General features: G+C 39.8%; 1 protein-coding gene and 1 long non-coding RNA gene across 3 annotated transcripts; one reads left to right on the top strand and one right to left on the bottom strand.

Moving 5' to 3' along the window:
• Positions 1-1,810: 1,810 nt before the first annotated feature.
• LOC144057884 (DNA (cytosine-5)-methyltransferase 3B-like) lies at positions 1,811-27,437 on the bottom strand. Of its 2 annotated transcripts, none has more exons than XM_077575880.1 (22): positions 27,323-27,437; positions 21,480-21,582; positions 15,930-16,074; positions 15,178-15,260; positions 14,965-15,084; positions 13,086-13,226; positions 12,863-13,021; positions 12,684-12,791; positions 11,358-11,499; positions 11,127-11,249; positions 10,649-10,693; positions 10,491-10,570; positions 10,124-10,236; positions 9,104-9,287; positions 8,022-8,106; positions 7,815-7,960; positions 7,638-7,728; positions 5,867-6,012; positions 5,355-5,440; positions 5,186-5,255; positions 4,962-5,080; positions 1,811-4,832 (listed from the first exon to the last, which is right to left on the bottom strand). In XM_077575880.1, exons 1-22 carry the CDS (start codon positions 27,328-27,330, stop codon positions 4,691-4,693), a joined length of 2,439 nt encoding a protein of 812 aa, XP_077432006.1. In that variant the 5' UTR covers positions 27,331-27,437; the 3' UTR covers positions 1,811-4,690. The 2 variants fall into 2 exon arrangements, with proteins under 2 accessions (XP_077432006.1, XP_077431997.1); XM_077575871.1 differs by having other exon boundaries at positions 1,812-4,832; positions 5,867-6,015.
• Positions 6,931-8,469, top strand: LOC144057896 (uncharacterized). The gene is made up of 3 exons (XR_013295339.1): positions 6,931-7,955; positions 8,015-8,088; positions 8,413-8,469. It is a non-coding gene; the product is annotated as an uncharacterized LOC144057896 (long non-coding RNA).
• Positions 27,438-27,868: the final 431 nt, after the last annotated feature.

The raw sequence follows: 27,868 nt of genomic DNA on the forward strand, positions 1-27,868 counted from the left end.
TGTATGCTAATCAAAGGCAAAAGCAATAAATAGGCCTACAATTCTTCATTTGTCGTCACCGTGTAAGGTGCGGAAATATCAGAAATGTCCAAATGTTCAGAATTAACCATAGTTGTTAACCAGTCCGTGTCCAAATTCACAAGGCTGGGTCCTCCGAAGGCCGAATTTGTCGTCTGCATGACGTCACTCCCGGCGCGACTCGACAGCACGCACGGAATAATTGGTTGCTTGTCGGTAGCGCATTGACCAACAGTCCATTCATGTAAGTTCTTGCGTGTTGTCGAGTCGTGCCGCGAGTGACGTCATGCAGCCGAAAAAATCGGTCTTCGGAAGAGTCAGCCTTGTGAATTGTCAAAGCCCGATCTACGGTCGCTCTTGCTGCGTATGCGCGCGCAGATCGTGCAGCAACCCCCTTCGTGCCTTGACGATCAGAACAAAAATCACCAAACACATTGCATCACGGGATAGATTGCAACGCGTGAAACAATTTCGGGGTATTTCAGCGTTCGTTCCCAAAAAAGGACTTAAAAACAAGTACCTGTAATAAATATACATATACATAAATGAATACATTGTCAAAAATGTTTAACGCAGAAAAGCATAAGGCAGTGCTACATGTTACGTTGTTTTCTGACCGGAAGTGACGGTCTCTTAACCAATCACATTGGCGCGGCAGCATCGTAACCAATAGAATGAATGAGATAAAAGTTTCCTCAGCATACTGATCCGGAGTCAGATTACATTAACGTTTGCGTGCAGTATGAAGTACTCTATCCGAACCAAAGTCAGCTGACTGCAGATATTGTCGAAGCCAAAAGACAACATGGCGAAAAGCACACTACTGAAACAATATCCATGCAAACAACTCCGCAAAACAAATGTATAATACTTAATTCCGACAGCTAACGTGGAAAACCAACACATGATAAGCTAAATAACGAATTGTGGCACGTTCGCTACTGAAATCTGATTTAAACAAACGTTTGAAACGATCTTGATTTACAAGCCTATTTTTGTAGAATATCACATAAATACGCTAAATTAACAGCGAAAAATATCGCTTGCCACTCAAAGTAATAAAATCAACCCATTCCAAGTCGGCGTTTATCTTCGGAATAAAGTTATTCTGTTACGCAACACAAAATTAAAAAAGACTTTGCTAATATTGGGACTTAATTACTTAAACAGTTATTTTGTAGTGAGCTACATAAAATGTGGTTGGCGACATCATCAAGTTTGAACAAATAATAAGAAAATGCATGTTGGCGTACTTACCATGGCCGATTCCCTACACGTGGACTGGACATTTAAACCAGCACAAAGCTGAGGGGCCTCGGGGCCACCTCCTCTCATGCCCCCCCCCCCTTCCTCTAGCCCCCCGCCGAACCTAGTATCGGTAATTCCGTAGTAATCGCTGTATGCGCCATTTCCAAAAAAATCTCTTATTTGGTAATAAAATGTCCTAAATAACCAAACTGTTCTGGCTTTATTAGGGGCGGCAATGTTTGTCCAAAATTCGACGGTGCTCACTAAAAGCTAGCGATAACAATGCGACGCTAGCAGCGGCTAGCTACTGCGTAGCAAACTGCGCGTTAACGTGCTATTGCCAGAAAAAAGTATGAGAACCCTTTAGAATTAGCCTGCCTGGTACTATGCACAAATTAAACTCAAAATATGACAAGATCTTTATCTAAGTGACAAGAATATAGACAAACTTAGTAAAACAAACAACATTTGTTTGCATGTTTTTATTAAACATCATGTAAAAGTGCTGGATAAGAAAGTCTCTGGACTTAACTTCAAAGCACGAAACAAGTTTGTGGAGCAAAAATCAAGCTTGTCCCCACACAATTCAGTCAAGTTATTATTTCTGTAACAACGTCATAATTCACACTATTTTGCTCAGCAATAACATAGAGTTTTCGAGATTGAACTAAATATAGAAGCCCTTCAGATTTTTTTGCCTGCATTTGTCATCAAACGTGATCTGAACTTTTTACTAACACATTTATGAAGAAATCCAGGTAATTCAAATTGATTCATATTTTTTTCTTGCGACTGTATTCTGCGTTTTCTGTGTCAAATTAATTACACTGATTTTGATATGCTGTACGCAACTGGCTATTCTACAAATATCTGTTAGTTTGTCCCTCTTGTTTGCTAGCCATCGCTCCTTATTTAAAATGCTTTTGTACACTTTTATTTGATCAAATTACATAATATTTTATTTTGGACTGACACAAAATTGATATTAAATCAAATACAATTAGATATAAAACAGTTGATAACAAAAAATATAGGGAGTCGTAGAGTTTGAGTGGTTTAGTAAATTTTTTTCACAGTAGTACTGAGATTCAGGGTTTGAATCCTTTCATGCGCGGCGTTGGCATATTTTCCCTGTGTTTTCTCCAAATACTTCTGCTCTTTCCCCACATTCCCAAAACATGAATGTTAGTTTCAAAGACTCTAATTGTCCTTAGGTGTGAATTTAAGTGTGACTGGTAATCTGTCTGCAAATGCCCTTCGACCGGCTGGCGACCAACTCTGTCTTCCACCATGGCTGAATTTGCCATTAGACAAACACGGGTAATTGCCTGGGGTCCTGAGATTTCCAGGGGGCACCTAACTTTTCATGAAAACAAATAAAACATTTTTAAAAGCAATTATTTATTTAGTATTTTGCTTACATGCTTAAATGACTAGCTATGCCCCTGGCTTTTACCCAAAGTTAAGGAAAAATATAGAATGCAGCCCACCCATGACACTAATGAGGCTAAGTGATGCAGAAAACATATGTTACATTTAGCTAGGACTTATTCACCAACCTATTTATAATGAGAAAAGGACGGGACTCAGTTTTGAATCAGCTTGAGCTGCCTTTAATTGAGTACAAATCTAAACAAAAACAGTGCTTTGACTAACAGTTTAAACGAATCACTGTATTAAAAAAAAAAGTATAAAAAATGAGCTAACTTGTTTCGATAACTTGCTTATAAAATGCAAAACCCTTATCAACTGTGGTTTTGTTTTAGGAAATGATCAGAAAAGCTACAAGACACGGTAACTATAGATTAATATGCTCTAAAATTGGTGTCAGTATTAAAACAAAAACAAAAAAAACACTCAAACTCCACTAGAGCAGGTTGAAACATAACAACAGAAACAATCTTATAAGTGAAACATATAAACAGTTCTCTTTTGGTCCCTAAAAGGCATAAGAAAAACCAAAACATACACAATTGAAAACAATATTTTTGTGTTTTCATTGTAAAAACAATGTTCCACACGTTCCAGTGACTAAACACAACAGAAACACGAGAGATTTCCTTGAGGTAATATAAGTTTGATTTTGGTGGTAGCCACAAAAAACAATAATAAAAAAAGAAAAAAAAGAAAAGAAAAAAATGAAAACCTTATGATACTTGGAACTATGACACTGAGAGTGCTGCGGTACTAAAAGATTAAGCACGGCAACATCGTCAGTGCTTGTTGGCACAGAATACTGCATGTTTTTGTCAACAATGTTACAGTAAACAGATCTGCTTCAAGATACTTCCCAAACAGTCAGGAATCCTCCAAAAATAATGAAAAAAAAAGACACCCAATGTTTTGTTTGCATTGTCTTATTTCAAGTATTGTTATCATGTATGGACTTTTCAGGGAGACGGGCTAACTGTTTAACACAATAATCATATAATAAAATAAAACGTCCATATTTAAACTTTTAACTTTTTTGTGGGTGGGGGGAGGTGGTAAGCTTGTCTCCTCTAAGCAAAGAACAAAAAGTAAATCAAAGAAGCACAGCCCAAAAAAAAAGAAGGAAAAAAAAGGATTAGCTTCGAGCTAACTATCTTCCGTTGCTACGAAAGCTTACTACACAGTTCTTCTCGCAAAAACCTCCTTCCATATTCTCACTATCAACTATAAAAAGTGAAACAAAGGCATACTGGCCAAAGAAAAAGCGATGGTGACACCAACATGGTACATCTAGACTAAAAATGACATTGAAAGACTACTTAGCTTATATAAGGTGGCGTCTATTTCCTGGTGTCTATTTGCTGGTGATGATGAATGTGCTGTGATAGGTAGCGTCCATCTGCTGGGTGTTCTCAATTTCTTGGTTAGAGAGTATTTTTTTATGACTGTTTGTTTAAGGCACAGTCTAGTAGCGGAATGAAATGTAATTTTGCTGGTAACCGGTTGCGTCTATCTAGGTACAGTATTTCCTGGGAATGGGTGACATCTATGTGCTGGTGAGGGCACTGTCTATTTGCTGTATAGTGTCCACTTGGATCAATGTGTTGTGACAGGTGGTGTCTATTTGCTGGTAATTAGTAGCAGTTTACAGTATTTGCTAACGACAAGTTTTCGCTTGTTGTTGGTGAGGGCTTTGTCTATTTCTTGGTTGTCTTAATCAGGATGATGTTATAATGCACTGTGTGTCTATGTGCTGTGATTGGTAGTAGTGGTTTGCTGGTGACAAAAGGTGTCTATTGACTAGTGGCAGTGACATCTATTTGCTTCAAACCAGCAAATAGATGTCCTATTTGCTGGTTTGAAGTGGTGACAGGAAGTGTCTATTTCCTGGTGAGAGGTGGTATATGCTGGTTCTGGCCTTGATGTGATGATGACCATTTGCTGGTGTATTTTGTGTGTGTGTGTGTGTGTGTGTGTTGGTTAGGGGTGGTGTCTAATCGCAGGCAAAGAAGTCTTTAAGGGGTGCGAAAAGATGCCTGATGACAGGGACACTCCAGGACCGGCCTAGGAGTTTCTGCCGAGCACCTCGACCCATGTTGGACACATCTGTGTAGTGGACTGGAAAGCCGAAGATCCTGAAAGAGGTTTTGTCAAGGATAGAAACTTAAATTGTGCTTCCCTGAAAGCGCAAAGACTGCGAAGATTAGTATGCAAGGATGTAACTGTCAATCAAAGCTAACATCTAATAGAGTGTGTGTGTTTACCTCTCCAGCTCAGTACACCATAAGATGTCCTCTTTTCCATTCATCAAGACTGGGAAGTGTTGGTCCTTCCCCTGTTTGATGGAGTTGGAGCGCGTGGTGATGGTGCGCACCTTCCCAAACTGAAAAAGTAGATGACATTTTGTTTGATAAAAAAAAAAAAAAGGAAAAGAAGAAAAAAATGTCACTTTTTTTTTAAAGGGTCCAAAACCACTTGATTCACTTACCTTTGCAACTCGTCCATGTTCCAGACAGTCCTGGAGCTCCAGCTTGTCCATCCCAGAAGCACACAGTGGTCTGGAATGGAAAACACTGTCATTGTTTATATTTTATTGCAGTATATATTTAGCCCATAGGGGGTGGGGGGGGGGGGGGGTGTGGAACCTTGTTTCGCACCTGTTCATACCCGGCAGGTTACCCCAAAAGTAGCGAGCCCGGTGGGCCGCAGAGACCTCGATGGCATCAATCATCACGGGGTTACACTGCAACAAATGCACACATTATCGTTCTAACGAACGTCTCTAGATGATTATTTGGTTTGAACGACACAACGTGTTGGCAATGGTGACTAGTGGTGTCTTTTTGCTGAAAAGTGATGTCCATTTGCTGGTAATGGTGGAGTCTAGGAGCTTGGTGATAGGTGGTGTTTATAACCTGGTGACGGTTGGTGTCTGTTAGCTGGGTTTAGGCTTTATTTGTAGCTAACGTGGTATCAATATATTTGTAATAGTCCGTGTATTTGCTAGTGGTGGTGGTGTCCATTTCATGGTGACAGGACAGAAGACTTTTTGGGGAAAGAAAAAAAATTGCCTCGAAATGAGTGTTTACCAATGCTGGCAATCTGTTAACTAAACTAAACTATATGACAAAATGTCAACAGTGGAAAAAAAGGCCAGCTAAGATCTCACCTCAAGATATCGTGAGATGTCCCTCTTGTCGTTGACACCCATGGCGACCACGTTCTCGAACATCCAGAAGAATGGACGGTTCTCTCCTTCTTTGGGTTTGGCCTCGCTTAGCAGACGGTAAAATTCAAAGAACAGCCTCCCTGTACCTTCTGGAGCGACAAAACCCTCATGAAAACCCAGCTCAATGCCACTACGCTGTCTATGCACTATATTGTTAAGACATTTCATTTAATGCAAAGTGAATGCTCTTAAAGGGGAAGTCAACCCCCCCCCCCAAATTGACAATAATATTTTCTATGCAACGCCACTAGTATGAATATTACAGCTGTCAAACGATTACATTTTTAATCAGATTAATCACATATTAGAATTTTGATTAATCACGATTAATCGCTTAATAAAAGAGCTTTTTTTATCTACATTTTCCCCCCAGCCAAATTTGAAGAGCACCGGTTATTTGTTAATTCTTTTGAGATTTAATGTTATGAGGAGGTCTTCAACATTTTTTGATCCACTGCACACGCTCATCCTCTTTTTTCTAATCAGTTAATTACTTGCATAATTTAAAATGGGAAAAAATGACCCTGATATTTTAACATGAACAAATATTCTAAATGTGATCCACAAACATTCATTAAATGCTTTACTTTAATGCATGAAATTTTTAAAGTTTATTGCTATAACCCAACCTGTGTTACCTTAAACGTAGCCATCCGCTGCCACGCTAAATGCTAATCTATGGTCCAAATTAATAGTGCGATTAATCTGCGTTAATTCATGATTAATACGATAATTTTTTGTGATTAATTAATCAATTAACGCTTTAACTATGACAGCACTAATAAATATGTTATTTTGTTTAATATTGTGTTGGGGGAAAATGAGTTAAGTAGCAAAATCCAGCCGTTTTCATCCATCTCAGGGGGCGGCCATTTTGCCACTTGCTGTCGATTGAAGATGACAGGTCAGCTGTGATTGGTCGTTGCCTGAGTAACTTTGATGTCATCTTCAGTCAACAGCAAGTGGCAAAATGGCTGCCCCTTGAGATGGATAAAAACGGCTAGCTTTTGCTTCATAACTCATATTCCACAGATGTAATATTAATCAGAATGTCATGTATAGACTAGCGAGGTCACATATTATTGTCAAGAAATGTTTACGGTTGACTTTCAGTTCAAATTTGCAGGTCGGCATTTTCACTTTTTTGGGGTGTCGATGGGGCTATCTGTTAAATCACCTGTTTTTGTGCACAGTCAAAATAAAACCAAAAATATGTCTTTGCTTTTAACCCGAATAGTCTAATTTGCTGTTACAATGTGTCCGTATACGCTAACATTTTATTTATTACTGAATGTAACGTGTCAAGAGCCGGTCCTCGAGGGCCTGAGCATTATTTGTTATTTAGGCTGGTGGCATGCTAGCTAATGCTACAGACTAATTTAACAACTGAATACATTTGTTTATGTAACATGTACATTATGATTGTGTTTTTCTTTGTTGTTACAAACTACAGTAAATACAGTTAATAAATGCAATAGGAATACCAATATGTGTTCTTTTAAGCCACTGGAGACATACAACCACCTTTTAGGAAGATCCTTTGCTTTGTCGCCATTTTGTGTGATCTATAGACTGTTACAAATCTCTTTTAGACGTATGTCAATTGTTCGTGGATTTTTGCTGTTTGCGTCATGTTTATGCTCTTATTCCCTACAGCAGGGGTTCACTGTACCTCGAATCCACAATATTGACATCAGATTTCTTGACTTACCAAAGAGGCCTTTCCTGGCTGGGTTAACAATAGACAAGTCGTTACATGGACTTCCTCCTATCACCAGATCAAATGGCCCCCATTCCTGAATCTGAGGAAAAGTAGCAGCAGCACCGTGTCAAAAAGATGTTTTTAAAGAAGTCCCAACATTGCGACTGCCAACATTTTGACCCTCACGTTTTTCCTGGTGATGTTCCGGACGTCGTGGACATATTCGATTTTTCCTTCATGTCGAACCACGCCGACAGAGATGGAATCCTCGCACACCTCGGACGCCACATACTGGTCCACCTTAAAACCCAGATCTCTCAGGACCAGGTAACCTGCGAGCACAAACACACAACTGATGTAAACACTTGACGATGTTTTCTTTGTAGCACTTACCGGTGGCGATGCCGTCAAACAGCGAGAGGACTCGGACTGGCCGCCTCTGCTCTGCTGGGACTGCCGGGTAAATCTTTGGTGTCTCCTGGATGGACAGTCAGCAAGTTAATAAATCACCCTACTTATAACTTGAAACTTTTATGTGGAAACTTGATACATTTTCCATTTTAATGAATGGAAATCCCACTCATTCTTTCTAGCCTTTTGAAAAAATTTAATTTGTTTAATTAAAATGTTTTTTTTTTTAAATAAAAAAGTTATATATATTGTACTTTAAAAAACACACACAGTAATCACATAATAAATAGAATGTACTGTAAATAAACAATTTTGACACGTTTTCTTCGATTCTGTGGACATTGTGCTGCTCCTTGTGGTGTGCACACCTCAGCCAGCTGGGGGCAGTATAATGCAGACATACTGATGGATATAGAGGCGATCACGACTCCTCGGTAAGTCGCAGTAATTTTAGATCATTTGCAGATGATCAGGAAAATATGCCTGAGTATTGTTATATTATCTGTCTACAAGTCTTGCTCCATTTGTGTTCAAATATTCGTTACTTAACTCATTCACTCCCAGCCATTTTCACTGAAGCAACCCCCTTCACTCCCAGCTGTTTTACTGGATTTTGACTGATTTTGCAACACCCACAGAATATTGTATACTTTGCAACATGGCCCTGGTTGATCTCTTTTACTCTGCTGCCACCTGCTGGCCATTTTTGTAATAACTACCATTTTTTCAATCATTATCTTCAGCTTCGAGGCTGCATCAAAGCCTTCTGTATGCTCTAGCAAAAAAAAAAAAAAACATATAAATATGTCTTTGGGAGCATGAAAATATTTAAAATAGAACATTTGTATACGTTTTTGGGAGCAAATGAGTCAAAGAGTTACAGTATAATACTGCAACATCAATGCTGTACATTAGCCCTTCTTTGGCATCTTGCATTACTTGTCAGCATTAATGCTTAACGGAGACAAAAGAGACAAAAAATATGCAGTTGTTTGAAATACATGCGCAATTGTCTTTATGTTCAGTACAGTTTATATGCCAGTACAAGCCGTAATTCAACTCACAAACTCCTGTCCGTTGTCGTTGCCAAAGAACTCCTGCAGTTTGACGCTCCAGTCGTGGCGCCGCTTGAGGACGCCGTACGTCAGCAGCGGCTGGCACATGTAGCAGCGCCAAGGGTCCAGGAAGCGCGCATTGTTCGATGCGCCGTGGTGAACCAGGATGTCGAGACAGTCCACACAGAAACACCTGCACGGTGGAAGTTTGTAGAATTATTCCTCTTGTCTCTGTGTATGCATGTGTGGGTATTTGTATTGTTGTGTCTGCATTTTGATATAAAAAGTCTACACACCCTGGCTAAAATGAAATTTTTGTTGTGATATATTAAAAAAAAAAAAATCCCAAACTTTTTCCATTAATTGAGAAAAAGACAATTAACTCTTTGACTGCCAGACGTTTTCAGAAAAGGGATGCCGTGGGTGCCAGCCGATTTAAGCATTTTTGACTGATCTTTCAAGGTCCACAGAAAATTATGTATTTGGACTATGGAAACACACATACTACCAAATGAAAGATTGGACTCTCATCTTTCATCAGAAAAAAAAGTTTGTTTCTACCTTATTCCGTTTTTCAGTAATCAACTATAGAAAATGGTTAGTTTCACCTCTGTTTTGGAAAAAAAAACGTCTTTTAACGTCTTTGGCACTCCGCCATAGGATTTTACTAAACGTTCACGTTTTTGGCAGTCAAAGAGTTAATTCCACAATTGAGGAAAAGTAAGGAAAAGTAAACAACAGAGATAATGTGGTTGTGTGCCCCTCTAATGACGGGAATGCGGCTGCATTCAGAATAAACCAATTGTTTTGTACATTGAGGGTGTTTTTGTTTTATTTGTTACTTCCCGTTTATTTAAATAACGTTACCTTTGCCTTGTGTTGTAATGTGTTGGCTGTACAAAAAGAATAAATAAAAATGGTGGATAAAATTGTCGGGCTAATTAATTGGTCGAGCCCTAATTGGTACTTTGTGTGTATATGTATGTGTCGGCCTATGTGTGCCTGTACATATTGTTGTGTGCGTGTAACCTGCAACAATTGGCATTGCCGCACAGCAGAACCTCTCGGCCGCCACTGCAGACGGTGCAGTAGGACTGGTAGCCGTCATCGTCATACATGTAGGACGTCTCCAAGTACACATCCTAGACAGGAGTAGACTACTATGTTAGCTTCGCTTGCTAGCAAGCTAGCATCTGGTTACGACCAGCTTTTTGTAAACAAAGGACATTGATTGGCATCGTGTTCAACTGACTGTGGCACATTTGAGTTCATCAATGCTGCTTGACAAGGAGAACTGAGTGAGGATGTAAACTACTACAGTATGGTAGCTTCCCATGCTAGTCTGACTGTTATTATGCGTTTTGTACGGTTGCTGTTGCATTTGTTAAATTCTTACCTTGCATGTTTGGCACAGGCCTCCTTCAAAAAGCGGGTGGAAGGTTGCTGCTCTCATCTTGCCACACGAGAGACAGAACTCTGACGCACACACACACACACAACAACCGCTCAATGAGCACCCAACCATCCAGTATAGAAAGTGAGAGAACTGTTTACCTTCGATACTTCTTTTATTCTTCAGGACTTCATTAACCATTTGTTCTGAAAGAAGCACAAACACGATGATTAGACTGTCAAATGCGTAGCTGCACCAGGGTTATAATAGTTTTTATTTTAAGTTCAGTTAGTTTTAATTCGTTTTTAGAGCAGGTTTGTTAGTTTTTATTTGTTTATACCCCCCCCAAAAAAAAAGCTTTGTTTTATAATTAGCTAGTCCCTCTACGATTATGTCAACTAGGTCTGAATTTCCATCACGTCTATTTTTGAATCAGCAAGCCAGAGATCCGTCTCCCTTGGAATCAATTTAGCTCACGTAACATCTTCAGACTACAATTAAAATCATTATACAAGCCATTTTTTCAGTTTTTCAATCAATCTGCCTTCATCAAAGTATCAAAAAGGTTAATTTACTGCAATAAGAGCTTCAAACACCCGTAAGTATGTATGATGGTGAAAAGGTATAATTTAACCTTACCTCTGCTATACGACTCCTCAGGCCCAACCTTGTTCTTGGACACGCTCAGTCTGGGCTGTTTAGCACTGGGAGGATACTCTGGCAGTGACACGTCCAAAACCTGCATGCCCAGCGCGGCACTGTCTGCACACACACACACACACACACGCGCACACACACACACACACACACACACACACAGTCAAAACACCAGCACGTTATAGAATATGTAGCCGATTGGTATCTGCTCACCGGCGCCGTGTGTGGGTTTGAGTCCATCTTGGCCTTTGGGCAGGAAGCCTCCTTGTGCCCATTCCATTAAGGGCTTAATTTGCTCGTCGGGGTTGTCCGACACACAGGGGGGGAAATTCTTCTTGGCCCGGATGCTGGCCATCTGGATTGAAAGGAAACGACACAGTACAAATACAATCATCTCAACAATTTGCTGCTAGTAACTCTACTACAGTAGTGCTACCAGTACCAGGTATGCTAACTTAGCAAGTTAGCACGCCGCTCCGTTCGCTACTCTTCTTGAAAAACGATGTTTTGTAAATATGCCACAAAGTATGATTTTCCAAACACTTTAACATAATTTCAAACTCATCTTAAAACATTACCCTAAAAAAACACGATAGTGTGGCAGTAAAAACAATGACAAACACACAGAAAGTCTGTGCTCAACAGAGAAGCAGAAAGAGAGGTGGACTTTCCGTCCACTACCACAGCTTCTGCTATGACCTTCCATGCGCATCCATTTTTTAGGTTGTCCAAATAAAAAGAATGCGCCGTGTCATATATAATCCACCTCTATTATAAATCTCTCCTCGTCCATGTTCGCTGCAGTGAATTAAGCGTTAAGCATTATGACTGGCGAGTATTTTATTCTGAAAAGTAACCGGATTTTTTTATTTTAAAACTGCTCAATGTGTTCTGTGCTAGTTTGCCATTTGGCGGATGCGTCGTCCGGCATAAATATAAAATAGGTCTATCCGTTTTCTATTTCTTGAGATGAGTAATATGGCGGCCTCGCAGTTTTAAAAGTCTTGTCTTATCGGGTATCCAGTAATATGTACAGATCAGTCGAGTTAGCTCGTTGTAGCTAAGAAGCAGCTTGGCTCCACTTTTACTCAGACTATTGTTGAAGCATTCTCTGTAAGTGACTTTTAAGACACTAGTATTGCTTGTGAAATGTAGATATTGTGTGAACTAAATGGTACTTAGTGTTTGTTTACCTTAAATGGTAATTGCTAGTGCACTAATGCTAATCAGGCGTGCTAAGCATTTAGCATAGGCTAATTGTGTTTGTGTTTATTCTATATATATGTATATAGCCATTCAATTCAACTCACGTTGAACCTTAGTAGATTAACAAAAAAATCTAAATTAAAAAAATATATATAATAATAATAATTTTTAAAATTACAATTATAGGGGGGTTTATGCGATAGAATAATCAATAGTGACAGAAATAATTAAAATGCTTTTTTTTTTTTTTAAATGTGGGATGAAGATGGCGTACCTAAAGAAAGAACACACAAAAACGGGCAGATTCCTGTATAGAGATGCAAGGCTGTTTACCTCCAGAGCTTGGAAGATGGCCCTGCGATAGGACACCAATTTAGTGTAAGATGCCTGATTGAAGAACTTGGCAAAGGCAGTGATGGAATCCAGCTTGTCGGCGGAGACCTGCCACGACACAAAGATGGTCAATCGGCTCATGTCAGGCCCCATGCAGGCTCGTAGCTTGTACTCCTCACCTCAGAGAACTTCCCATCCCCGAACCACTGCAGCCACCTCATGCCGTGGGTGGCCTGCCGTTTCCCGGTAGCGCGCCAGGTCACCACCATGCCGGGCCACCAGGAGAAGCCCTTGATCTTCCCCCACACCAGCTCACCAACGCTGAAGCCCTTGTTGTCCTGCAGAGGTGGCAAAACGACTCACAGGCTGTTCAGGTCAAAGTAGACGTACTGATGCAATTACGTTGTATTCAATGTGGGCGTCGCAACTGGACGCGGCGGTGCCGCTGCTTCGGGCTGAGTCTTTGGAGTCGTGCTCCAGCAACTCCAGACGCGGCACCTCAGGGACGCCCTGGGACGAGACCGGCCGAGAAGATCTGCCACACTGACGAAGGAAGATAGGAGTGAGAAGTTGGACTCACAAGACCATCAAACAAATAAAAAATAAAATATAAAAAAAAGGAGAGCAATGATGATGACATGTCAAATCGGTAAAATTACCGAATGGACAATACTGAGCTCTCCAGAAAAATAAATAAATAAAAAAAAACAAGACCATCAAACACTCCAACATACACAACCGCGCATATAGACCCAAATGAACTGAATTATTGTAGAACAAGCTTGTGCAAAATACGTCCATACACGGCTGGCACTGTTCTTTAATCTGGCCCAAGTTGATTTTAATACATTTATTTACGTAACCCCTTCAGACCCATAAATGGTTGCAGTGGATATGACATATTTGCCTGTTAAACCAATAAAACGCATAATTTGGATGATGTCAACACTTCTGGGTCATGATTGGATCCTAGCTAACCAATCACAATCGCAAGTTGATTTGCATGATGTTCATATAAAAATTTTTACATTTAAGCTTGGTAAGTTTACAACACGTTATAGCCATATTATCCTGGCGTCCACTTGACATGAGATAACCCCCATTTTTTCCTTATGTTATTCTTATGTGGGAAAAGTATGACGGCGTATTAGGGCCATGTAAATTTGCCACTTTATAGTCGCAAATTAGTGAGAAAAAAACTCGAGTTTATGAAGTGGCAAATTTGCGACTTAATAAAGTGCCAAATTTGTGAAGAAAAAGCTTACGAGAAATACACATAGCGTACTATTCGACTGTTTGTGCCAATACTTTTCGGTCTGGTTTCCAAATAAGGAGATAGTAATTGCTTTCGTATAGATTAACCATATCATGTTAAGCATTCACTCTTTGAAGCGTTGTCTACGGCCACTGGCCAGCAACAAAGACGCCTCGCTCTGCAAAGGTCCACAACCTGGCGATCAAGCATTTACGTTAATTTGTTAAAATGTATATTTACTTGTACATTTATCTTTCCAGAAATATTATTTACACATTCATATATATATATATATATATATTTTTTTGTACAAGTATCTAAGTTGATGTGTCGAATCTGCTGCTCTCCGTCATTCACTTGCATTTACCTAAAGTATGCTAGCATCTGATTGGTTAGTGCTAGTCAGCTGATAGGGGATCAGGAAGTGACGTCGCTCTTGCTGCCGTGTATGACGAGTAAAGTTTAAATTTAAGAATGAATCTGTCTCCATCCTGCCTTTTCATTTTATAAATAGTGTCCCATTAACCACCAACGAATCTTCACATGATTAGACTATAGCTACGCTACGTGTATTTCTCACAAGTTTCTGCATTTTTTTCTGGCAATTCTGCCACAAAGTCGCAAATTTGACATTTTCTAAACTCGCAAATTTGAGAGGTTTTTTTTCCGGAATATTGCCCCCGCCCTCTAAAAAAATATATTTATACATGGCCCCTAATACGCCGTTGTAAAAAAAGAGTCAAAATCAGTAAAAAATAAATATATAATTGCCCAACAGAAAAAATGCGGGTCTAAAGGGGTTAAATTGTTATATTTGTAGATAATACACTGAAAAACACATGCAAAATGAAAAATTTTATGTATAAACTAAGCGACTATACACACATACATACATGTATGCTCTCATTGGCTGATACTGTAAATCTACACGTAGACATCTTTTAAATTCTTAAATGTTATTACTCTTTTGATTTCCACATCGCAGCAGTAAAATCTGTTTCTATCTACAATATTTTGTGTTTTCACCATGGCGGCGACGGGATCGTGTTTGCGTGTCTGTCTGCGAGGTTTGGCCTGTGGCGTCGCACCGGCCTGGAAGATGGTTCGGGTGCGCGGGCTGTCTCTCAAAGTTTTTTGAGTGTTGTTCTGAACACACACGCACACACACACACACACTGGTTAAAATGGATCCAGCATTAGTAAACGCAGATTTGAGCCGTCCGCTTACGCCCGCCGTACTTTACTATACGCGTCCCAGGTACCATCCTCGCCATTGGACCTCTTCCTGGTTCTGGCCGTTCTTTCTAGACACACGTTATCGTCTGGAAATGGAAGAATAAAACACTACTTACATGTAATTTGGATACAGAATCAAATAGAAATGATAAAATAATAAAAAAAACATTGCAAAATCAATGCATATAAAGTATAATTAAGTTACAGTTACTGGTACATTAAAACAGAGTTCATTATTAAAAGTATATCAAACTGAAAGTAAAATAAATACCTTTAATAATACAGTGTAATGATTTTTCTAAATCAATAAAACATGAATTAAATAATGTCACTAAAAATAGATATCCACAATATGCATTTAACTCTTTGACTGCCAGACGTTTTCAGAAACGGGTTGTCCCCAGTGCCAGCCGATTTTAAGCATTTTGACTGATCTTTCAAGGTCCATAGAAAATGATGTGTTTGGACTATGGAAACACACATACTACCAAATGAAAGATTGGACTCTCATCTTTCATCAGAAAATAAAGTTTGTTTCTACCTTATTCCATTTTTCAGTAATCAACAATAGAAAATGGTTAGTTTCACCTCTGTTTTGAAACAAACGTCTTTTGACGTCTTTGGCACTCCTCCATAGGATTTTACTAAACGTTATTTAACGTTTTTGGCAGTCAAAGAGTTAATAAATAATACATTAAAAATGATCATATGTAAATACATAGAAAATAAATACATGAACATATATTTGATCCTACCCCGAGGTGACGAGGCACCCCCGTTCTGTTTGGGGCTGAAGGGGGACGGAGGCTCGGCACCTGCCAGCGGGCTGCTCTCACTCGTCAGCTCCACGCCGCTGTCGTTCTCCAACAGGCCTTTGGGCGGCGGTGGGCTCACCTCCGGCTTGGGTGCAGCGAAAAATACACACGTATCAAAAAATTGTCGATATTTTAAATATAGATATTTTTAGAATTTAACGTGAACTGCAGAAAGAATAGTCAGCAGCATTGTATATAGCAAAATCAATTTCACATTTATCAATACACGATATTGGGATAAACATGCAATGCTGTTGAATATTGTGATATCGATATTATTGCGCTATTTAAAATGTAAAATGTACCTAAAAGAAATGACCTTTTGATCGTCTAATGAAATAAATGCATTTTTTCATAAATAAGCAGGCTGAATGTATTATTAGCTAATTAATTGCAATAACACCATTTTTTAATTTTTTTTATTTATTTGATTCATGTATTTATTTTTATGAATATATTTTATTCAATATACAAACATAAATAAATACATATTTGTCATTTAGTGTTAGTAATGCCCCTGGATATTGTTCAATTTCATGTTCACCTATTGGATGGCGGTGCACATTTAAGGTTGCATCTGTTTGATCAAAGTCAGATCAAAGCACACGACTCCATATGAAATTTATCGCAAGACTTTGCAATACCCATACTGCAAAGGCCATTAATGCGATGATGATGTTTTCGAGATTTTATGCAGCCGCAACATATAATCTAATACAATACATATACAGTAATTAGGAATAATAAAAATATTCTACATTAACTCTTTGACTGCCAGACGTTTTCAGAAAAGGGATGCCGTGGGTGCCAGCCGATTTAAGCATTTTTGACTGATCTTTCAAGGTCCACAGAAAATTATGTGTTTGGACTATGGAAACACACATACTACCAAATGAAAGATTGGACTCTCATCTTTCATCAGAAAAAAAAGTTAGTTTCTACCTTCTACCCGTTTTTCAGTAATCAACAATAGAAAATGGTTAGTTTCACCTCTGTTTTGAAAAAAAAAAAACGTCTTTTAACGTCTTTGGCACTCCTCCATAGGATTTTACTAAACGTTGTTTAACGTTTTTGGCAGTCAAAGAGTTAAAACAGCAGCGAGGATAGTCAGCAGCATTGGATGTAGCAAAAAAATGATGTGGATTATTATTGTAACTAACATTTGTCGCTGCATATGCTGACTATCCTTGCTACTGTTCACAATCACAATTGTTTATACAGTGTAAGAACCGCATGTATTGTTATCCATCACTTGTTTTATTAGTTTTTCATGATGTACTTTCTACATGAAAGTGTTACGGTATACTTGGCAAAATAGTCAAGGGTATAAACAAGTTTTAGCTTGAAGAATGGCACAGTATGGAAAAGCTGCGAGTCAGGAATGCGATCTGCGGAAGCAGAGCAGAACTATTTTGTTTGGCTGCACGTGTGATCACCCTCTTGATCATCAGACGGTCGAGTGCTACACTAAAGTGGATACATTTTTGGTGTGTTTGATGTATGAAAAGGCATGTAGGAGACATTCTTTAGGAACACCTCGGGGAATATTTGAGCAGATACTTTCAAATCTGCTTGGGACAGCTCGACAGTAGCACCGGTCTAGCACCTGATATTTTATATGTCAATTGTTAGCATTGTATCAGCTGTCATTACAAATACTAGCTGACTGCAGGGCAAGGTAAAGTAAAAAAATCTATATTATCGATCTGCCTTGGCTCAGGCTGCTATCTTGCCATGTATTAGCTTAGCACACCAATTGTTAGCATATGATCAATTCCCAATCAAAATTGTACCTGCCATCAAGACACAACATGAAACTTCTATTTCCTTCGTTCACTGATATCCACCCCAAAAAAATGAGGTAATTTGACAGAAGCTGTCACCAAACATCTGCAGACATGTCAGACGACAACACCATTTGCGACAAAGGCCACACTGTAGAGATAGACCGATTATTAGTAGTCAAGAACGCCGATAACCGATATTTGGAGCAGATATTCATTTTCACCAAATAGGAAAATATTGGCATCAAAATTTAAAAAAAAATACAAACTCCAGACAACTTTTAGGGTTCGTAAAATATTGGAGTGTTAAAAAAAAAAAACTTAGTCAATAGACATCTTTGTGTGAAAAAAATCTTAACAATAAGTTTGAGGATAAAAATTCTAATTTTTGTTATCTTAGTTTTAATTTCAAACAAAAACAAAAGGTGCCGAGAGTTCCCAGGGTCAGCAGCATCTCTGAAAATTAAAAAAATAAAATAAAAAAATTGTTCCCTGAAGTTAACAAGTTTAAAAAAAATTGTTTTTAAATAAATGAATCTATTATCGATTCTTCAAAATGGCCGATGCCGATATTCGTCAAAATGCTGAATATCGGTGCCAATAATCGGTCTATCCCTACCGCACTGCAAGTGAGACGCAGGAGTCTCTTGTGGAGCGCCGTGTCTGAAGGTTTTCCAAGACAGTCATGTGATTAAATACTTGCAGCTTAGGAGCTCTTGGCGAGGAATCAATCAAGGTAGCTGAAAATATGCTAATTGCAAATGGTAACATGCAGGGGCACAGGTTGGATTTATTTATATTGGAAATGGATCATTAAATGCCGGCCAGTAAGCACATCGCTTTAAGTTCTGGCTTCCCAAGTGAAATCTAAGCTCAAAAGGGGACCGTCGTATCTCTCTGTTATATCTAAGGTAGCATCAATGCATGGGTAGCAATGAGCACATGGGAAAAAATAGTATAAACTACAAACTATAATTGCGAGTTTCTTGCCAAAACACTGAATAAAATCACATTCTTGTGCGCAACAAACATTCAGTCGTAGGAGGAAGTTGAAGCCGAGCGAGCGGCATTGTGTAAATAGTTGCAAAGGGTTAAGTTTTTATTGTTAATGTTAGATGTGACTTCCCTTGTAGCAGTAGCAGTCTTGTGTTCATCCACCCATTGTATTGAATTATTATTGTTCCAATTACTGCTAGTGCATTTAATTTAGCACACTCTAACTAAGTGTAGACATTTGTATACATTTTTGGTCAGAAACCCGACCATTGTAGTCACAAGTTGAAGTGAAAATGCCTTTGAGCTCAAATCTTGGCATTATGTGCTCGCACCTATGGCTTTCGCTGTATATTTATCGACAATATGCATTAACTTCTTCAGTGGCAAAAGTGCCATCTGCGTCCATGGTAACACATCTTGTGACTGCGGATGTACATTGTATACTGTTCATTACTCACTAAATGTTAGGGATATTCAAAATTTCAGGATGAACCTAAAATGCACTACAACCTTTATAGACCTTTAATTGAACCTGCATGAATCGACACATTGATAAGGATTTAACTTTTTGGTGGGGGGGTGTTGGAAGCAGAAAACAAACAGGAGCAGATGGTGAAAGGAAGGAAGCAGACCCCGGCTGACACCCGCTCCCTGTAGTGATTTATGAGCGTGAAAAAGAGGAACAAGCGCTAACGGCTACCACAATATTTCACTGTGTGAGGTTTTACAGTGAAAGGATCCAGGTGAGTGAGGTGACATTAGCGAGACAGCCTTTCAACTACGCACCTCACAAGAGTTGACTTCTGAATACAAGAAAAGCAATAAATATATAAATACAATAAAAGCCTTATCGGGTTTCTACCTCGTTAGCACAGCAACTGCTAGCATGTTCGCATTTCAGCGATTGTTTGTCATTAGAAATAGATTATTACTGTATATCAAATGGCCATCTTTTTGAGATGTAAAATCCGCGGCGCTTTCAATACTCAGGTTGCTAGCTTGCTACATTGTATGTTAGCATAGCAAATGTTAGCATTTCACTGAGCCTCATTTGAAGCAGTAACTTAATACAGGGAAAAAATGTCAATCTTATCGGTCTTGGTATTTTTGACATTCAAGTTGTTTTCTTGCTGTCATTTTAAAATACCGATACACACAGTGCTGCTAACTATTCTTGCTACTGTTCACATTCATAGGATGGTTGATACAGTGGTGCCCAACCACCAGTCTGCGGGCCATTAGTTATCAAGCGGCAATAGGTGATGTAACAGCTGGGTGATTATGATTGCAAGTCGTGATGTAGCAGCTGTGGGAATATTTACTTAAACAGATGCGGCGGAAATGTGCACGACAGCAGCCAATCGGAATTCAGCTTTTTCCTTCTGCACTTTGGTTTGCAAGTTGAAGAAGCAGACATAAAGTATTAGTGATAGCAAGAAGTAAACAATGAGCAAACGTGCAGCTAAACGTGCATCCGATGGGCATTCATGACTTGCCGTTATTTTCCGAAGAGGAACTTCCTCACCACTGCTTGTATGGCGGTATCTCCAAATCAGCATGGAGTAAATGACACCATTGTGCAAAGTATGATCTCAAAAATGCGAGTGGAGTTAGCACAGCCTGGCATGTAGCATTAGCAGTTTAGCTGCTACCAACTAGCCATGTAGCTACCGGACCAAAGCACTCAATCTTTTGATCATACACGGTTGCAAGTAGCATTGATGTGAACACCACATGAAGGAATATGACAAAAATATTGTAATGTGTATAGTTTAAGGTATGTGTTAGGTTCGGGGGGGGGGGGGGGGGTCAAATGAAGGAAACAGGGAGGCAAGGCAGACTTGCAGGAGGTAAAAAAAAAAGGGATTTTATTTCCCACTCCTCCAGCGATGACATAATGGTCGCAGTTCGATGACGACGCATTGGGGCAAATTCACGCGTGATAGCCGTGTCGTAGTCGTTTTGCTCAGTTTCCTTAGCTTGCTTATGCTTTTGCAGCAACATATTTTGATTTTTTCATTCAACAAGCGGTGTTGTACTTGAATCACCCGCCATTGTAACTTCTCCTGTGTTTGTCTTTTTCATGTTGTTTTGATACATGCAAAGCCATGTTTGTTCTGTAGATTGCAATAAAGTTATTCGTCTTCTTTGTTGATTCTTCTACGCTTTCCGTCAACTCCCTGTGGCTGCGCTACAGCGCCACTCCAGACTTGGCGTATACATTACAGCCATTAAACGTCCTGAGCGTCTTCTTTTGGACACACGCAAGTCTTGAAATGCGTACGAGATTTGTTTGAGGGACGAAGCCGGCTTTTCGTTTGTCTGGACGGGGCCTAAATACACTAACACTGATTGACAAAACGAGACACACCTGGGCAAGACACAAGTGGCAGGGGCCACTGATTGGTTGAGACACGAGGAAGGTCAGGCGAACAGGTGGATCACATAAAACTTGACGAGACAAGGGAAGGACATAGGGACAACAGAAACAAAACCGATGACACAGACAAAAGACAAACCAAACCCAAACCACAACAGTGTGTTTATTATTCCTATTAATATCTCTTGTGTTATTTTATATTGTTTTACATTGTACTGTTGAGTAAAAAAAAAGAAAAGGAAAAAGCACAGCCCCCCCCCCCCGCATAAACTTGTCCGTGGCACAAAAAAGGTTGGGGACAACTGCTTGGTGGTCAGGTGGCAGACTTACCATGGTGGCCATGTTGTTGTTGGTCTCCATGGCGATGGCAGAGTATTGATCAGAGGGCATCGCTGTTGCCGTAGCCGATGGTGGTGACGACCCCTTCTCAAACCTGTCAATCAAGCAATTTGAGTCATTTATTTTTGTCTTTACTTTACAAACTATATATTTTTGTACTTCATGGTGGAATTAACTCTTTCACTGCCATTGACGTTTATAGACGTCAAGTAAAAACCTACGGAGCACTGCCAATGACGTCTAAAGACGTCATCCATTTATTTTATTTTTTTTGAAACGGGTGCGGGCAAGGCTTCCGGGGCTGTGGTGAAAGTTTCCAGCCGGTCTGTTGTGCCTAATGACTATTTTTGGCCCCTAGAGGGCAGCGATGACTCTCTTTTGACAAGATCGGGTGGGCGTCAGTAGAGGCGGAGCTAGAGCGTCGTACATAATTGTAAGTAGTACCACAGTTGCACACATTTGTAAATAGTTTGCGAAATTGTTTTGTCAAATTGTTACACTGTTGAATGGAAGTAAACGTATTTTGCAATCAAAAAACACTTTTTCATTGTTGGTGAAAGCGTTTTACAGAAGTAAAGCACTATTTAGGTGTTTGTGGCATCATTCATGGACAAAAAGAAGTGTATAATTCACTAGAGTGCATGAAATAACATTGTTTCACAAAAAGCTCTTTTTCTCCGTTTTTTTGTTTCAAAACAGAGAATTTCGGTGAAAGTAACCATTTTTTATTGTTGATTACTGAAGAACGGAATAAGGTAGAAACAAACTTTTTTTTCTGATGAAAGCTGAGAGTCCAATCTTTCATTTGGTAGTAGGTGTGTTTCCATAGTCCAAACACAACATTTTCTGTGGACCTTGAAAGATCACTCAAAATGCTTAAATCGGCTGGCAGTGGGGACAACCCGTTTCTGAAAACGTCTGGCAGTGAAAGAGTTAAGTATATTTATTTTCACTTTTCTTTTTCTAGCACAGAAACACAAGAAAACACCAGGAAATCATTGCTGATTCATCTTGTTTAACAAATGTAATCTTTAAATATAAAAAATGAAAATTTGGGGGGTAAAATGGATGAATAAATTCTATTTTCATCATATTTCACATATTATGAATGAGCATTTTAGTCATGTTTATATTTAACTGTGGAAAAACCACGCTAGTTTAGTGGCTGTGGTTTGTCCTTTTAGCATTGGCAAAAGTGACCCAATGACTTGAAGAAATACAAAAAACAAGTACTGACAAGTCGAAATGAACCGCTGATAAAGGAAGAAAAAAAAACACGAACACGCCACCGTGTGTTCGAACCACATTCTTCTTTGCATTGTATGAGGATTAATTACGTTCAGCCTGCATGCACATGAGCAGCGTATGTCAACACTTGACTGTATGTGCATTTGTGTGTTTGTGCGGGTTTGTGTGTGTGTGTGTGTGTGTTCTTGTTTTTGTTGCACAGTGGGGCCAACATTTCAGGATTTCACAGAGTTGTGGGGCCCACCCGTCCATGTGGGGACATTTTGCTGGGACCCACAAGTTTAGACCTCTTTTTGAGGGTCAAGACTTGGTTTTAGAGTTTAGGTTTGAATTGGGTTATGATTGAGGTTAGGGTAAGGATTAGGGGTAGGCAATCATTTTTGATGGTTGGGGTTAGGGGAAGGGGCTAGGAAATGCATTATGTTAAAGAGATGGCCCCACAAAGATAGTAAAACATGTGTGTGTGTGTGTGTGTGTGTGTGTGCGTGCGTGCCAGTGGACCTCCGGAGCCCTCAGCTCCATTGAAAACACCCATCACAAACACACATTACAAGAGGGAAAGATTCACTAGCGATGAAACTCGATGGACTATTCGCCGAAAATCTCATCGATTCACTGTTCTGTGCTTTTCTTTTGTACTTAGGAGCCATCTTGTGGAATTTGTCAAATTGTGTTTTTTTTCCACTTGCATTTGACACGCCCTGTTTTGTTGTGGCGTCATTTTGCGTTATTTAGGCTAGCATGCTAGCTAATACTATTGACGTGTCTCATGTGAAGGTGGTCCATGACTTGTGTACATGTTAATGCTATGCATGATGTTGATGTTTTTTTATGGCAGGATAATACCTCTCTTTTTTTCCAGACCGAATACGAGTATAAGTACTTACGTTTCAGTACTCGCTGAATACGGAGTAATTATACTTCATAATGCTGTTACTTGAAATTGTGAGGAATGTGTTTTATTTTAAAGGGGAAGTCAACTACTTGACAATAATATGTTAAATGTGACTTCACGAGTCTAAACATGACATTCTGATTAATATTACATTTGTGGAATATGAGTTATGGAGCAAAACACAGCCATTTGTATTCATCTCAGGGGGCGGCCATTTTTCCACTTGCTGTCGACTGAAGTTGACATCACAGTTACTCAGGTCTCAATCACAGCTCACCTGTTTTCTGAAGATGAGCTGCGATTGGATGTTACCTGAGACCTGAGCAACTGTGACGTCATTTTCAGTTAACAGCAAGTGGCAAAATGGCCGCCTTGATATTGATTAAAAACTGCTGGATTTTGCTGTTTAACTCATATTCCACCAACGCCATATTAACCAACATACCATATTAACACAAGTGGGGCTGCATAGAACATATTATTGTCAATAATTTTGGGGTGATTACTTCCTCTTTAATCAAATACTGTTCAAAAGCACATTTCTTGAACAAAATATTTTTTGGAGTAACAACTAGGGTTGTGCATCTCTTCAATTAAAGACGATTCAATAAGTAACTCAAAGCATAATTTGCCCTGAGCTGACAAACTGCTGTCATCCGTGCTTACATTTAAGTCAGTGTAAATGTACAGATGTGCCGTATTGATGCGTTTTAAACTTTTTATAAAGCAGTGCGCGCAACAATGTGTCGGAGGGGCCGAGGAAGTTTGGAAGACAGAACCAGAGGGGCCCCATCAAGGGTTGGGGGCATCAAGAAAAGGGGGGTCCGTATCAAAGCCTGCTGGCTGGAGATTATGGAGTGGTTTGTTCACTTCCTTAACGTGTGTGTTGAGTTCAATTTGTGTGTCTCAGGGGGCCCTCGGGTACTCGCTGGGGGCCACATTCATTCATTGTCAGCCGTGTACTTTGGGATCACTTTATGCTCGGTCAACTCCACAAATTGGCAGACATTCATCACGCAGGAGTGTCACGTGACTCTGCTAAGCAAGAACCTACTTCCTTCCTTTGTGTCACATGGGGGAGAAGCCCCGCCCCCTTTGCAAAATCTCAAATCTCCTTTTTTTTTTTTTTTTACAGTTGACTAAAAAAAAGTTGAAGTGTATTTGTATTTGGCCATGTGTCCACGGATCCGCTACGCCACTGGTTGTCAAAACTTTTAGTGTCACCTAAAAAATAAAAAATAAATCTCTAAGTACCAACAAAATGACCACTGTTTATATAGTATTAGTAGTATACATACAGTAGTGGGCCTAAGCGAAATGTTTGAAAACACACAATTCCAAAAGATTCAATGCAAATGTAATTTTACATCTTCTTCTTTTCCTTTCCTTATCCTGTTAGGGGTCACCAAAGAGTGTCATCCTCTTCAATGGACGTCTATCTTCAGCATTCTCCTCTCTAACACAAACTGCCCTTCTGTCTTCCCTCACTACATCCATCAACCTTCTCTTAGGTCTTCCTCTCGTTCTCTTTCTGAATGTGTTCAAACCATCTAAGTTGGCTCTCCCTAACTTCTTCCGCAAAACATCCGCCGACCTTGGCTGTCCCTCTGATGATCTCATTTCTAATCTTACCCATCCTAGTGACTCAACCTCAACATCTTTATTTCCGCTACCTCCATCTCTGCTTCCTGTCATTTCTTCAGTCATGGTCAACTTCCCCCTTCATCCTAGCAGAGACTCTTGTGTCACATAACACCCCTGACACCTTCCTCCACCTGTTCCAACCTGCTTGGATCTGTTTCTTCACCTCCTTACCACACTCACCGTTGCTCTGGACTGTTGACCCCAAGTACTTCAAAGTCCTCCCTCCTTGCTATCTCTTCTCCCCCCTCTTTCACGCACATACATTGTCTTACTTCTGCGCATGCCTGGACCTGCCTGCAGATCACTAACGTCATCTGCAAACCTCATGGGGATTCTAGCCGAACCTCATGTGTCAGCCTATCCACAACTATTACAAAGAGAAAGGGGCCCAGAGCCTGATCCCTGATGCAGTCCCACCTCCAAATTCAACTTCTCAAATTCAAATTCAACACCCACAGCACTGCCCTCGTACATGTCCTGTATTAGGCCACGCTAAGTCTTCAATAACACAACGGGTTTGAAAATTTGCTCAATATAGCTAAAATTTCACAAAGTTGGCAACACGTCACTTGGTTGCCCCTGTTTTGCTGCAACACCCCTGTCATCGCCATGGTAACAAAAGCCATACTTGCATTAGCGTGGGACAGAACCATTCTCCCCAAAACGAGCAATTACAGGATGTTAAGTGTCCTGTAATTATTTGTTGATTTGACCGACAGTACAGTGTAGGGCAGCTTTTATTACGAAAATGAAATTGGGGGTAAATAGCTTCAAAAGTCAAAAACATAAAAACACCAGAATTCCTATCATTATTAAATATACCATTAAGAAGTAATAATGGTGTTTTTGCCATTCATGACCATAAGCGGGCTCACAGATAACCACACAGAAATCCGATGTTAGAGACTTTCCCCCCCTTTGCTTCCAGAAAAAAAATAAAAATTAAAAACAAGTTTTGCTTCCCCCACATTTTCAGATTAATTTATACAAGCACGCTTAGAAGCATTTTTCTTAGCATTAACATTCATCAACTTCCACAGAAGTAATAGAAACACATTCTACTTTACAGTTAATCTGAAAATAAATGCTCCTTCATTTGTGAAAACATCAATGATCCTTAATAAATCAACATTTGAAAAGTCACACAAATGAATTTATCATCATAAAATGAGCTTTCAAACTGAATGACTCGGTTTGTCTAATGCAATCCTGTAGGATGATAATGTGAGATGCCAGAAGGGGGGCCCCGTACTCAGATCATGGGGGGGGGGGGGGGAATAGAATAAAATGCAATTGCACATCCACTACAGTAGGTGGCAGTGGTGCTCTCTTTGTTAGAAAGTGGCAAGGAGTATTAGCTCCTCTGCAGTGGCAGACTTACAAAATATTCTTTAGACAATAATACTATTTATAGTTGCAGTGGAGAGTTGGGGGTGCGCAAAATATTTTCTTCTTCCTGATGGGGCGTCACAAATAATTGAGACGCAGTGGTCTAATGCCAACTGTCTCACACTCTTTTCCGATGAAGACTTGATATTTGCGGTTTTGAAGTGCATATATTGGGTCAAGAGTGGTCAATATATCACCATAACACTTCCTTGCAACAAATAAGAACCATGTCTTAGAATCTGTGACTTTGTGAATCCTGTACTGTACTCATTTCTTCTTATTATTATTATTATTACTACGTGAACATAACTAAATCAGATATTCTACAAAGTAAACCAAATGGACGCATCTAGTTTATGTTTCAAACGTGGCCCCTCGAGCACATAAGTTTGCTCACCCGTGTTCTACTGCGGACAATTCAGTCACATACAGCAGCACAATCATCGTGAAAAAGCTTCCCCGGGTTGCACCGTCAAGTTTTCGGATAAACATTCAATTCATTTACGTCGGCAGGCCAGAAAAGTTTCGACGCACGTGTGTGCCCTGTAACTGCTGTAATGCATGCGACACGCCACATTGTCGTAACGCGTCAATTACAGTACAGCAGACAGGTGGACATTAACATGTGTAGGCCTATTTGGAGGGGGGAAAAACTTACATAAGCATCCAGGAAGAAGACTTGCGTTTTCCCGCCGAGCAATTGTTCCACAAGTGGACGTTGTTGTGCACGAGTTGATCACGCAGTGGGAACGAACGTGCTGCTGCAGATCCGCACGGTCTCACTTTGAATAAAGCCCCGCCCCCACTTCTCGGCCGCCTCCTCTGTGGCAGGCGGGGTATCCTCTCCTCTCTTGCTGGAAAAGCCAACCCGCAGGTGAACCTCTGGCCTCAGGTTACACCAGGTGTGGCATAACTTTTGTGCTTAAGCGGACAGATTGGACAGGAAGTAGATGAAGTTAAAAAACAAAAGGACTTAAAATATGTACAGTATGTATAATAACAAATTATCAGATTATAATGTGTAACACACATGTGGATACAATATTATTATTATATATTATATAATGCCCAGTAGTTTCCCCCATAAACACACATATATCTGTACATTTAATCACGGTGTTACAGGTAGTGCTGTAGTGCTGTTTTAGGGGTCACCAACAACATGGCGCAGGGGGCACCAGTGAGCCCCCAGAGATTTCTAAAG

The sequence above is a fragment of the Vanacampus margaritifer genome, chromosome 1 (genome assembly GCF_051991255.1).
Source record: "Vanacampus margaritifer isolate UIUO_Vmar chromosome 1, RoL_Vmar_1.0, whole genome shotgun sequence".
NCBI lineage: Eukaryota > Metazoa > Chordata > Actinopteri > Syngnathiformes > Syngnathidae > Vanacampus > Vanacampus margaritifer.

What these genes read in the sequence shown, in the direction of transcription:
- LOC144057884 (XM_077575871.1), bottom strand. An exon ending in GCCTGTGCCAAACATGCAAG is followed by an intron (nt 10,237 to 10,490) that starts GTAAGAATTTAA and finishes ACTCCTGTCTAG; the next exon opens with GATGTGTACTTGGAGACGTC. An exon ending in GGAACATCACCAGGAAAAAC is followed by an intron (nt 7,729 to 7,814) that starts GTGAGGGTCAAA and finishes ACTTTTCCTCAG; the next exon opens with ATTCAGGAATGGGGGCCATT.